General features: G+C 36.7%; 1 protein-coding gene across 5 annotated transcripts in view; it reads left to right on the top strand.

Annotated features, from left to right (window-relative positions):
• Positions 1-13,438, top strand: part of CDH8 (cadherin 8) — a 386,533-nt gene that overhangs the window by 175,480 nt on the left and 197,615 nt on the right. For all 5 annotated transcript variants that reach the window (XM_009430926.5, XM_009430927.5, XM_009430925.5 and 2 more), the window contains one exon: positions 10,198-10,317. In XM_009430926.5, coding sequence (XP_009429201.2) covers positions 10,198-10,317 — 120 coding nt within the window. The remainder of the gene's footprint in view (positions 1-10,197; positions 10,318-13,438) is intronic.

The following is a 13,438-nucleotide window of genomic DNA, read 5'->3' as shown; positions in this document are numbered from 1 at the left end:
TCAGTATTTCTGTGTCACCCACTGCATTTGATCACATCATTTAGTAGCTAATTGTTCCATTTTGGCTCTCCTACCAGTCTACCCTTGTAGAAAGCAAGAATCTTCTAACCGCAGTTTCTGAAGCTTGACACAGCAGGATTTCAATAAAAAAAAAAAATTAAAACAATGAAGGGCTCAAATAGGAGATTAGCCTAATTTACTTCCATTTTAGCTATGTCATTGATGGCAGCATGTATAGGATATTATATTTTGTGTCAGTTAGTAAATATTTTTTAAAAACTCTTTGAACTCATAGTTCTTGTAATGATTGCAAAATTAAACCTTTTTCATCTAAGACTCTCATTCCTCAGTAGCTCAGTGGCTCAGTGGCTTTTCACTTTGTCACATTTGAAATTTGATAGGCTTTTGTCTCTCACATTGGAAAAGGGAGGGTAACCCCAGCTACACTATTATTATGTTTTAAAGTCCTGGCTTTTAACTAGAAAAGTAAGCTCATTCTAGAGGGACAAAAAAAATGAACAGCCACTGTAATGGTTATATCTCTGTTCTCATGCATCTTGGCCTTAAATTTATACTTTGTTAAATAAAAATAAAGTAGCTTGCTCTGGAGAGCACAGAGTGTGTCTCAACCAAAATTCTCTCACCTGGAGAATACTGATTGTATGTTATTTTTATGGAGCCTCAGAATAAGAATAGGAAGTAGGTGGTACTATTCTATTTTTTAAATAAAGCAACGGAGTCTTACTGATGTAAAAACATTCTCTTCCTGTATAAGGGTGTTAAGTCATGATGTAGAATATGATCTCAGTATAATCAAATAATGTCAACAGAAACATCTGATATTACAATTATATAATGTGTGTATATATATATACACACACACTATATAATTCTATGTATGCTACAATTTTATATGTATATATAGTATGTATATATGTATACACTATATATCTGTACTTTCGATTACATCATGCTGCCTTCGAGAAAATACATTTAATGAAGATTTGCAGTTTCTTACAATAAAGAGAAACCAGGTGAAAACACTGCTAAAGTAAACTTCAAATGCTATTAGGAGAGAAAGTCTAGCTCTCTTGCATATTCTTATACCCTTCGCATCTAAGTTGGTGCTTGGCATATAGTATATACTGTGCAAATAGCCATTGTGTGATTGAATAGATTAGTTTATTTACTCAAATAGAATGAATTACATTTCTTTTTTTTAAAATTGAGACAGGGTCTCACTCTGTCACCAAGGCTGGAGTGTAGTAGCATGATCACAGCTCACTCTGGCCTCAACTTCCTGGGCTCAAGTGATCCTCCAACCTCAGCCTCCCAAGTAGCTGGGACTACAGGTGCACACCACCACGCCCAGCTAATTTTTGTATTTTTGTAGAGACAGAGTTTGGCCATGTTGCCCAGGCTAGTCTTGAATTCCTAGGCTTAAATAATCCACCTGCCTCACCCTCCAAAAGTGCTGGGATTAGAGGATGAATGACATTTCTACCTGCTGTAGTTGTCACATACCGTAGAAGGCATCTGGGCATCTGTGGTGCCACCAGTAGCATAATTTCTCAAAGTCAGTATGGATATCGATAGCTGCCAGTCTAAAGCATTTATGGTGCTATTTAGTTCTCAAGCATTTACAGGATTTCATTCCATAGGTAAAAAATTAGCAAAGGTTTGATTCCTGGGAATAAGCAGCCCATGAAAAGAAAATACTTTTCTTTTTCTGTTGTATTAGAAATAGAACCGCCCCAATTCCAAAAAGGTGTATTTATGCACATGGAACTATAAAACAGGCAGCTTATTAGTTTTCACAACCAGGCCTCCAATTGCCCTCATTATCTGTTTGCAAAAGCAGTGGGTAGGCTACCATGCTAGCATTGTTTGTGAGGGATACAGAAGGTACTTCCCCTCTGTGCATATAAACGTGGCTAAGATTCTACAGTTACACATTTTCATATGATATTTTCCATTTCTCTCACCCAATGCACATTACAGATGTTTGCTGGAATGATGCATGGGTGAATAGAAGACATCCGTGTGCTCAAACACATTTTCTAAAGTGTTTAATTGTTTCAGAAAGTTTCAGGCTCATTCTAAAAACACAATGTTAAGTGTGCATGGATGTTTCATTAAGTTACAAAATTGTTTGGTTCCCTAAATTCTCCAGAATAAAATATGTAAACTGAATTTTATTTCCCCGGTTTATGTCCCAAATCATGGAGCCAGAGAAATGACAGGATACATTTCGGGGCTGTCCATCCGCATGACTGCAGTTAAGAATCTGTCTCCATTCCCATAATAAACTTAATTTGGAGCATGTGGAATTTGGCAGCAACATTTCACTACAGGCTGAGAGTTGGCACATAAGGAGAACACCCAGTGAGCAGCGAGTAGGCCTTTGCAAAAAAAGAAAGATAGGGAACTAATCATTGAGGATTCCATTGTGTGGTATGTGTCATAAAAGAGAGGTTTCTGAAGCAAAATGGCAAGCACATGCTGCCTCTGCCTCTTATTCAACTGGCTTTTCTAAATGGCAAGACTGATTACCCACAAAAGAGAAGGGTTTGATCTTCTGTTATCAGCTTGACATTACTCTTGCAGTTAACCAACTGTAATTCAGAGCAGAAGTTCCTGGAAAGAATTGGAATCCCTGTCTTCCTGTCTTCTTGCTTGTAGTTGAATGGTCAGATGGTAATAATTCAGTATTTATTTCCCCTAGAGCTTGGCTGGGGATGGAATCTCCATATCCAGGGTTAAAAAAGAAGCCCTAATTTTGGCTGATCCATGTTTAATCCTCCTCCTCCTGCAAAGACACGCCTAAGTTGCCCCTTGGAGGTTTGGATATTTGGCAGCTAATAGCAAAACTGAAAAATACTGGTAGAATTTAAGGCATGCTTCCTGCTGGGGGAATTTGCTTGAGGCCCTTCAAGAGAAATGAATGTTGAAGACTATGGTATCAGTCAGAGAGATGCAAAGAAAAATGAATGCATGGGCTGCATACACTTATTTCTCAGCTTTTTCCTTCAGCACATCAGGTCGGTGCTCTGTGGTAACTTGGTGGGGGAAGCAGTGTGATGGGGAGGGGGTGGAGACTTTCAATCAACCAACCAACCAACCAACCAACCAACCAACCAACCAACCAACCAACCAACCGGACATCCAGCCAACCAACCAACCAACCAACACACATAAAACCTCTAGAAATATGTGACAGTCAGTACAGAAGTATCCCAGAGCATTTTTCCATAAAACTAATAAATAATGAATTCTGTCTGACACATTTAAAACATCCAGGACCAGAAGCTTCTACTTCTAGTAAGGAATAATTTAAACATCAACAAGTAATGCAGGCCTTATGAAATTATTGCTCTGCTATACAACAACCCAAAAAAGGTTGTCATGGCAACCCCTGTGCTCCCAACACCTATTTGTATTGCACAGTACTTAAGGGAATTAATAAGGATGAGAGGAGTTGGGTTGAGGGCTCAGTTTTATTAAAATAAATGAATGCAGTTGCATCATTGCTATGACCTTTTAGGCCAGTGATCTTTGGGATGCATGAATGTTTAAGTAAGACATTTTCAGATGATAATGCCAAACACTTTGTCTGTGGATTGTACATACTGCACTTGGAACAGGATAACTAGCAGGTCAAATAAAAAGTTTGAAGAGCATAGTAGGAGACCAAGAATGTGCATTGTTCTGAATTTTAGTTATTGCTAAGGTTCTGCCCCTTTATTTTCCCACCTGGTATTGGAATGCTGATTCTCTAAAAATGTATTGCAAATGACTCTTTGCAAATGGAATTTGTCTTCTTCTGATCATAAGAGTTTTAGCTTTTCCAGTGGGCACATTTTTACGCTGCACCAAACCGTTGTTTTCCTGATCAGGGTGTCAGCACCAGCATTTTTCTTTCTGAATAATGTGCAGAATTGGTGTGCTGACTTACTCATAAAAAAAAGTATAGCCTCGCTAACACAGCTGCACTACCCAAACCCCAACATCTCATTTTCCCGAAGGCCTTTCATCTTAGTTTATCAGCAAACTGGAACCTCCACCCCGACAGTGTAGCATCTTTGATGGTTAATTTTGCCTGTAGTTTTTGCTGTTATTATGTGGAAGGGGAGAAAAATGAGTCCTGCTGCTAATGGGAGGAAACTTTCAGGTGTGGCAAGAGGCACATGATACTGTAAGCCTTTTGTTAATTAAAATCCGAGCAGCACATTGGCAAATTTCACTTAAACGAGTGAAACAAACTAAATGCAAAAAAGAAAAAAAAAGTTGGTTTAATGCAGAATTCACCTTGGAATTGATGTGTTCATACTCGGCTTGATACTAGCAGGCTGAATTGTGGTGACAGGGATCATTTTTGTTGACAACAGCTGGAAATACAACAGCTATATTATTATAATTAGGATCAGTATCAAGTTGGATTATAATAGGGGCTTTCTTGGAGAAATGGCACAGTGTCAAATTTATAGTCACTAGCTAAATGAGTCTCTTGTATCCTTGACAAAGGGACAAAAACAGTTCCAAATGAAAACACAAACAGAGAATCCTGGTTGTTATATTTCCTGGGTATTACTCAGGGTCCTATTTATCACACACCAACACTTGCAGCTTTGAAGAAACATTATCCTGCAAGGTTTACACATTTCAGTTTGCCTTCGTGGTCTGCATTCTGTATGCATATCCATGGAGAAGTGTGCATTGCTGCTTGACTAGCAATCTTTTCTGCTACAAGATTAACCTCGAAACATCCATTTTTTTCCCCCATAGGCAATCACTTGACAAATGCACCCACAAAACCTCCACACACATCTATTCCAGTGTACAGGTGCATCAACAGTCTTGAGTCACTATTAGGAGAAATATCGTCCTTGACGGAAAGTAGTGCTGCCTTTTCATTTTCAGATGTCTAAAGCTGAAGGATGTGGATTTCCAGGAAGCAAGACATCAGGCAGAAATATTCTGGATGAGTACGTGGGTAAAAGCTTGTCTTAGCTCTGTTGCAGTCCCCAGCCCAGTAGTTCATCTTGGCATGGACTGGGAGATATGGCATTCATTCAAAATGCCATCCATTCAAATGACAATGAGAAACTTGTACTGATGATGTGCCCGGTGTCTAGCCTCCTGCTTAATGTATAAGCTTTTACATAGTACACTTTTGTTTATAAAATACTTTTTATTTTTGCTCTCAGAGCAATTTTATACCAAAGAGAAAGGTGATGTGAGATAGATTAGTAGACTGGATGGAAGAATGAGATACTGTGTGTGTGTGTGTGTGTGTGTGTGTGTGTGTGTGTGGTGTTTGTGTGTGTTTTCTTTTGAGCAGTTTTACTAACAAAATCACTTTCTTTCTAAGCGTGTGGATATATTGCTACATTTGAGATTGTCTTTTTGTGTTTCCCCCCAAATTTAATGAAATCTTTTGTCAAAGCCATATGCAAAACTACACTTAATTATAAATTAAAGCATTCACTACCATCTAAAATTGTAAAAGATTAGTTTGTTAGTTTTACCTGTATACACACATAATATAACAATAGTGACAGTAAGCTCGTAGTGTCAATAACTCTTCTGTGCTCTTTGCATACATTAATCCATATAATTATCTCACCAAGCCTATGATGTAACAATAATGTTCACCTTCCTTTTTAAAGATTAGGGAACCAAAGCTTGGAAAACTTTTGTTACTTGGCCAAGAACACAGAGCTAGTAAATGTTGGAGATGAAATGTAAAAGAAATGTTCTGGTTGAAGACATTTTGACTCCACATGTATCCTCTCAACCACTTTTCTATACTTCATGTGATTACATGTGATCCTCACGCAAAACTTTGAGGCTTGTAGAATGAAAATTGTTTGTCTTTGCATATGAAAAGCTGAATCACAGAGCATGTAGAAGATAGAAACCCAACCCCTTACTCCAGCACCAGTAATAACATGATGGGCTGCCTCTCATAATAAGATAAGATCAACAGAAATAGATATGTTCATCATCAGTCTTGTAAGCTCCAGAGAAAATATCCTATCTTCCATTTAACAGGAAACAGTTTGCATGAGTATGGAGTATGAAAAAAGAATACTTCACTTTACAAACGAATCTGAATAGTAGTTCTTCAAAGTAATCACAATAGAAATTAGTGTCTTAGGGAGAATGGATGAAGCTAAATTTTAAAAAGTTTGGTGCACACTACAGGCATTTTTAACTATTATTTTGTATCAAACTGCCTGAAAAGATTTTTTAGAAATGTGTCTCCATTTTATTATTCCATAGATCTGGAAGGGACATTAGGGGTCTGTTTTTCAGAGGGTAAAACCTAATACAGAGACATTTAGTACTCACTGGCTTAGCATGTTGTTATTTCTGTGATAGGTACCTACATATATTATTTTGCTTAATTCTCACAATAACCCTATTATACTTTGTAGATTTAAATCTGAGGCTAAGACAGGCTAAAGTATTTGCTCAAAGAAACAGATAAGTGTTTCAGAAGACGTCAGAACTATTTTATGTTCAAAACTGTTAACCCCATACTACTCTGACCAAACGCACGAAGCCTGTGCATAAATAAAACAACACGGTTTTTCAGAAAATATTTGGATATGTTTTTTCTCTGTGAAGGCATTTCCTAATTTAAGAGTCACCCACTAGAAGGAAATTTGGTAATGACAGGAAGTTTTGACAATTTGTTCACTTTTCTTTTTCGATTACATATGCAGTGACTGGAACTAAATTCTCAGATTCATTAACTTAATATCATACTGAATATTACATCTTGACTTATTTTTTTTTTCTGATAATGTGTTACTTCACAATATGGGAACATAATTTCTCCTTAAAAAATGAAAGTAAATACACTAGACTACCAAACAAAGCAAAAAAATAAATTGTTATATGGTCTTCTACATGAAAGAGACATCTTTCTCATAAGTCTCTGAACTCTGTTAGTTCTTTCGGTAACTCTGGTGTCTTTTTCTTATTATTCATTCTTTTTCTTTAAGTTTTGGACTAATTTCAGACTTACAGAAAAGTTGCAAAAATAGTTACTACATACCCCTGTCTTAGTCTGTCTTGTGCTGCTTATAACAAAATACCTAAAACGGGTTAATTAATAAAGAAAAAATTATTTTCGCACAGTTCTGGAGGCTGGGAAGTCCAAAATCAAGGCGCAGCATGTGGTGAAGCCCTTCGTACTGTCATCTGAAGAAGAGGAACACTGTGTTCTCTTATGATGAAAGGGAGTTTGTCTCTCCCTCTGTTAAGCTCTTTTATAAAGGTGCCTAATCAGGCACTGCAAGGTGGCTCACACCTGTAATCCCAGCACTTTGGGAGGCAGAGGTGGGCAGATCACGATGTCACGAGATAGAGACCACCCTGGCCAACATGGTGAAAAACGTGTCTACTAAAAATACAAAAATTAGCTGGGCATGGTGGCGCACACTGTAATCCCAGCTACTCAGGAGGCTGAGGCAGGAGAATCGCCTGAACCCTGGAGGCGATTGCAGTGAGCCAAGATCACACCACTGCACTCCAGCCTGGGCGACAGAGCAAGGCTCCCTCTCAAAAACAAAAGCACCTAATCTCTTGTGAGGGAGGTGCCCTCATGGCCCAATCACCTCTTAAAGGCCCCACCTCTTAATATTGTTATGTTAGCAACACCTGAATTTTGAAGGAGACACATCCAAACCATAGCAACCCCTGACTCAGTTTACCTTCAGTTTAACACCTTACCACAAAGATCAAAACAGGGAAATTAACATTGATATCCACTTCTATTGTCATTACCCAGTGTTAATGTTTTATCCTCTCTTAATTGAACTACTGTTGTAACCTCATAACAAGTCTGGTCTCCTAATCTGTGTCTCTACTTCCAATTAAATCCAGAGGCCCTAACAGAGAGAGTGGCCCACAATATGGGTTTGCTCTTTAACTGAAATTTCTTCCATATTTCCTAGAGGGTAAAGCCAGTGCTCCCCATCTTGGCATGAAAATTCCCCTATATTTTCTTCTTAATTTCATGTTCAGGCTTAGCTTTGGTGGCAGACTTTTTCTGTCCTGTCATCCCTCTTTCTGAATATTTTTTGGCAATTTTATCTCACTATCTTCCTTTTACCTAGAAGGTTTTACTCCCAATTCTTCTGCATCTTATGTAATACTCAAATAGCTACAACTATTGTACTCTCATGTGTTCATTTTTGCTAGCTAGTTGATGAGTTACTTGCATCTGGTGGAATGTGTTACACAAGAGGCATTGAGTGCATTTTTTTATAACTGCAGATTTTGTAGAACCTCTGAGTCATCATTCTGAGTAGAAATTCCAATTTTACAGGACTATCAACTGCTCAACAAATATTATTATTATCTTTTCACTTGGAGTGACTGTAATTCAAAACACTTCCAAAAGATATTGATGGACTAGATCTTGCTAAAGTTCTACCCTATTTCAGTAAACACTGAGGTATGCTGCTTTTCCCCTAGTTGCTGCTGAGCATGTTGATTTCTGACAGCCCAACACCGATACTCCCTGCCACCATTTTGTAGTTGTCCTCCCCTGCAGGGAGCTGCTTGGGCCAAGACTAAGGCTCCGTTCTCAGGGGGCATCTTGCATGCTGTAACTGTTTCCTGCTGGAATATAAAAGCTTGGCCCATTTCCTCAATGGGCATGCCATCTCTAGAGCCCTATGGAGTCCAATGAGGCTTTCGTTGTGACTGCATCACATCCCAGATGCTTCTGTCCAGTTTTGTCCTTTTCACTCCCCCCATAGATATTGATTAAAAACGCTCTCCAGTGAAAGTTTAGCAAGAAGTCTTTATCTCAGAGTCTACTTCCAAGGAAACTAATCTGTAACACCTGCCTGCTGTTTCTCATTAAATCGTCAGATAATTTATTCACTCACCCATTCATTCAATGAGTAAAGGTATATTCAATAACCATTATGTTTCCAGCACTTGCTGCATGAAGAAGACATTGGCCCTGACCTCACAGCATGTGATTCTTGTTACCACACCAGACTTTTTCAATTTCTTTCCGTTTTCAGGAGTTCCCAGAACTTCCCATAGTCTCTCCCACTACTTTGCCTTTTCTTATGTTTATGTTCTTGCTTAGAATTCCTTCTCCTGGTTAAAATCTACCTTTCTTTGATGATTTAACTCAAAGGCAACCTCTGTTAGAAAATGTTCCTGATCACCCTGTCTGTGCTGGACTAAGTGAGAGATCCATAACTGGTGCTACTGCATTCAGCTGAATTTCTTTCTCTATTTGTTTGACCCTTCCTCCTCTTATTCCCCCTCGAACTGCGAGCTTTTTGAGTGTAAAGATTTGTTGTGTGTGTGTGTATGTGTGTGTGTGTGTGTGTTTGACTATTTACATGTCTGCCAACAATATACTTGGGGAGGCAGGTGGAAGTTATTTTTTTTAATGGCATGAAAATGTATAGAGATTTGGTTGCTCTTTAAATCCAAAATGTATAGGTTTGCTCTTTAACTGAAATTTCTTCCCTATTTCCTACAGGGTAAAGCCAACGCTCCCCATCTTGGCATTAAATTTCCCCTATATTTTTATAAATATACTCCATAACAGGCAAACTGTGTATGCTCAATTGTTGAATGAATGAGTGAATAAAAAATAAATTTGAAAAAAAGGTTATGATTCTGTTATCCATTATGCCTAATTATGTAAGCAAGATGATTAATTGGTGACTCAGATCTAATTTTATATTCTGTATAATTAAACAAGATGGTATAAAATATTCTTTTGATATTTCTGTACAGCTTTTCAGCAGCCAATTTTTCCAGGTACATTTAGTTGTATTTTGTAAGACGTAAATGTGACATGGTATATTATATTATTAATCTTATACTTCATATTCCTTTGTTAGGATTCCTTTGCATATTCCCCAAGCCTGCATGCTTCTAATACTTATCTTTAAAATGAAAGCTACAAAGGAATCTTAAATAATACAGATACTAAAAGTATCTTTATATAGTACTCCAGGACTCTTTCTTTTAAAAGACTTAGATATTGTTGAAGTTATGAGAGAGCAGTTTATCTTCAACTTTTTTAAAAGATTTCTTTTCCTTTTATTCCCTACACATGGATTTCTGTATAAAATACTTGACAAAATGTAGCTCTTGGCAAAGGACAATGTGTTAATTATTATCTTTTTTCTTTCTCTATTTTATTAGGTACGTCTGTCACTAACGTCACTGCGACCGACGCTGATGACCCAGTTTATGGAAACAGTGCAAAGTTGGTTTATAGTATATTGGAAGGGCAGCCTTATTTTTCCATTGAGCCTGAAACAGGTTTGTGGCCTAAATTTCGAATTATATTTGCCATGTTTTTGCTTCAGGGAAACGCTTTTCTTGGGATTTGGGTTATGAAATATTATGTGTAAGTACTTCACTGCCTGCATCAATAATATTTGAATATGCGACATGAGGTACACAGTGAGCCCTACAACCATTTTTGATGCTGATTACGACAAATCACAGAGCATTTGTAGGATATCACCTATTTAACACATGATCTGACACCATTTTTCATCCTGGAATAAAGGGAAGAATGTGCTTATATATCAGAGAAACTTAAATAGTAGATTTAAGTGAAAATTCAGTTGCTTATTGGCTGTGTGATGCTTGAAAAGTATCTAAGTTCCAATTTGCACATCTGTAAAATGGGTATGGAACGTACCACATAATACTGTGATGAAGATCAGATAAAACAATAAATACCAAACACACAGTGCATGTCATGTGGTAATCATTCAGTGCACTTTAGATATTATTACATTTGCTACTAGATTCCTCCTTGTAAAACACAATACATATACGTCCATTAGAGCTCTTATGAAGATATTATTATGGTCAATATTAAATCCAGCTAATACCCTGTGATCTGGTGGTACAGATTTTATAAGCCATGAAGTAAGTTATCTAACAAACAGCCTTTTTAAACCAGGTTAAAAAATAGCTTTATAAAAATAAGTTTTTTGTAAATGAAGATATATGTTTTTAATTTTTTAATTTAACAGTATATTAAGAGATCAAACATATTTTGTCTGACTTGTAAATCCTGTGAAGTTTTGTTGTAGCACATTTAAAAACTATTATTAAGAACAATTATTGTTTAAAAAGCAATATTTTTTTTGTATATTTTCTTCTATATCCAGTGGTATTGTATGTAAGTTTCCAAATAGAAAAATTCAATGTACAGGCACATATACATATATTATTATTTCTTTGATTCATGACTTTTCAGCGCTGTTGAGATAAATTTCCATGACTTACCATTAATTAAGTTATTAACTAAATTAAAAATTTAAAGACTATCCCTGTTTTTTTCTTTTAAATTCAAAGGGTAAAATCTTAATACGTTTAATACTGAGGAAAAGTACATTTATATATAAATAGGTCAGGGCGTAAAATTGAATTTAGATTTGGAAACAGGAAAGAACTCTTGTAAAACACATTAATTAGGGGTATAATTATATATCCTTCCGCAGCCAAGAAGGAAGTCTGTTCTAAACTTTTTCTCATTTGGGTCCCTTGATGATCCTGAAATGGCAGAGCAGGTGGCTGCCTTCAAGTTTGAGATGTCCTATAACTTGGCCAAAGTTACAGTGGCAGAGTTCATAGCAGAGGTGGGACTCACACCCTGGTTTTTTATTTCGATACTAATGTCAAATTTGTTTTGAACTTCAGTTTAATAGGTAATAACTATGGCACAGGGTCTTCTGTAAGACAGAAATGTGTTAGATGCCAAAATGGACCTGAGTAATGTTCTCTTCTTGGCCATTTGTTCAATTGGGTCTTTTTGTTCACCATTCCCACTGCAAAATAGACATTAATCCAGAAAATACCTATTGACGTACCTATACACATTCACTGTGTGCCAGGCACTGGATTAAATATAGGGAGAAAAAAATCACAAAGGCTAATCTCAGTGTACAAGTATCTCATAATCCATTTCAAAAGACAGACTTTTTCCACCATAAATAAAGGTAGCATGGTAATGTCATTTAGATAATTTGTTTCTTAGGAATAAATTACTATGAGGTATAAATAATAAAAGCCCCCTGCTAAGTGAGAGGATTTGGACAATTATAAGTTTCAGTGATATAGATTGCCATTTGTTTAATTAACTGTTGTCAGCAACATTTAATATTTACATTTTTATTCAGCATAATGTGTATATATATCAACACAAACTCATTTTAGTTTTATCACTTCCAATCTGACAGATATCAAATTGTCTGATTTATAGTTTAGAAAGTTTATTTGGCATTATAGTGGATAGTGTAATGGAGATAGATGATACTTGAAGAATTCACAGAATATTTTCTTAGTAATGTTGGGTGAACGAAGTTGAGGTTTTTAAGTAAGGTGGACACAATTTAAATAAAAATAGAAGCTAAATTCAATAATTGATAAAAGTCAGACTAAGTTCTTTAGATGAAACATAAATATGTATGAGTGGAATGTAAACATTTTTGGGTAAATGTCTGCAAAATTATGCTTGAGTGTGTTCAAATGAAAGCAGTAAGTGTTAGTTGTCCCTAAGAATCTAAATTAGACTCTATCTTTGAGGACCTCTCTCTTAAAAAAAAGAATTGAGACTGATAAAATGTGTGTGTTTTAAAGGAGGTTATACAAGCTAAGCAGAAATAGATTAAGGACATTGTTTAACATTTTTTATTAGAAAAACAAGAAAAAAGAGGCAATGGCCTTGAACATCTAGAGTTTAAAGTCTGTAAGCATATGGAAAGCAAATACCCCCTTTGTGGGGACCAAAAGATGTGTATTAGTTGGGTCCTTTGGAAAATCGAATGCTGAGACAGAGATAGGAGTGCCAATGGCTTATTAGGGGCTTATGACTGTGAAAAATAAAAGGGGTATGTAGCCGACTTGGACATGGAAGTTCCTCTTATCAAATGCAGATCTTCTACCCATGCGATCAAAGAGGAGAAAAAGCAGTATAAGGCAATGTAGATCTGACAACATCTTGACCAAAACAATGGGACCCCTGGAGCAAACATTACTCTTAAAAGGAGTCTCATGTTGCACATAAACGGCCAGGCTTTAATAAACTCACCATGCTCAGTCATTGGCTGGGATGTGCCTGTGGAAAGCAGGGTCTTGACTTGGATCCTGAGGTCAAGCCTAAAGGTACTTCAGCTACAGGGTCTCAGCTAACTGCAGGGAAATCCTTAAATTAATCCTTTGGCAGGAAAATGCAAGCAGTGGGCTTCTGTGTCTTCTGCAATGTGTGTGTGTGTGTGTGTGTATGTGTATATGTGTGCATGTGTGTGTGCATACTTATATACATATATACATGTATATTCACACATATATGTATACATATATACACGTGTATGTAAATATGTGCTTGTATATACACACATACATATGTATATACATATATATT

This window comes from Pan troglodytes, chromosome 18 (assembly GCF_028858775.2).
Source record: "Pan troglodytes isolate AG18354 chromosome 18, NHGRI_mPanTro3-v2.0_pri, whole genome shotgun sequence".
Lineage (NCBI taxonomy): Eukaryota > Metazoa > Chordata > Mammalia > Primates > Hominidae > Pan > Pan troglodytes.
Note: the sequence above shows the minus strand (reverse complement) of the source record. Positions and strands in the feature narration are given on the sequence as shown.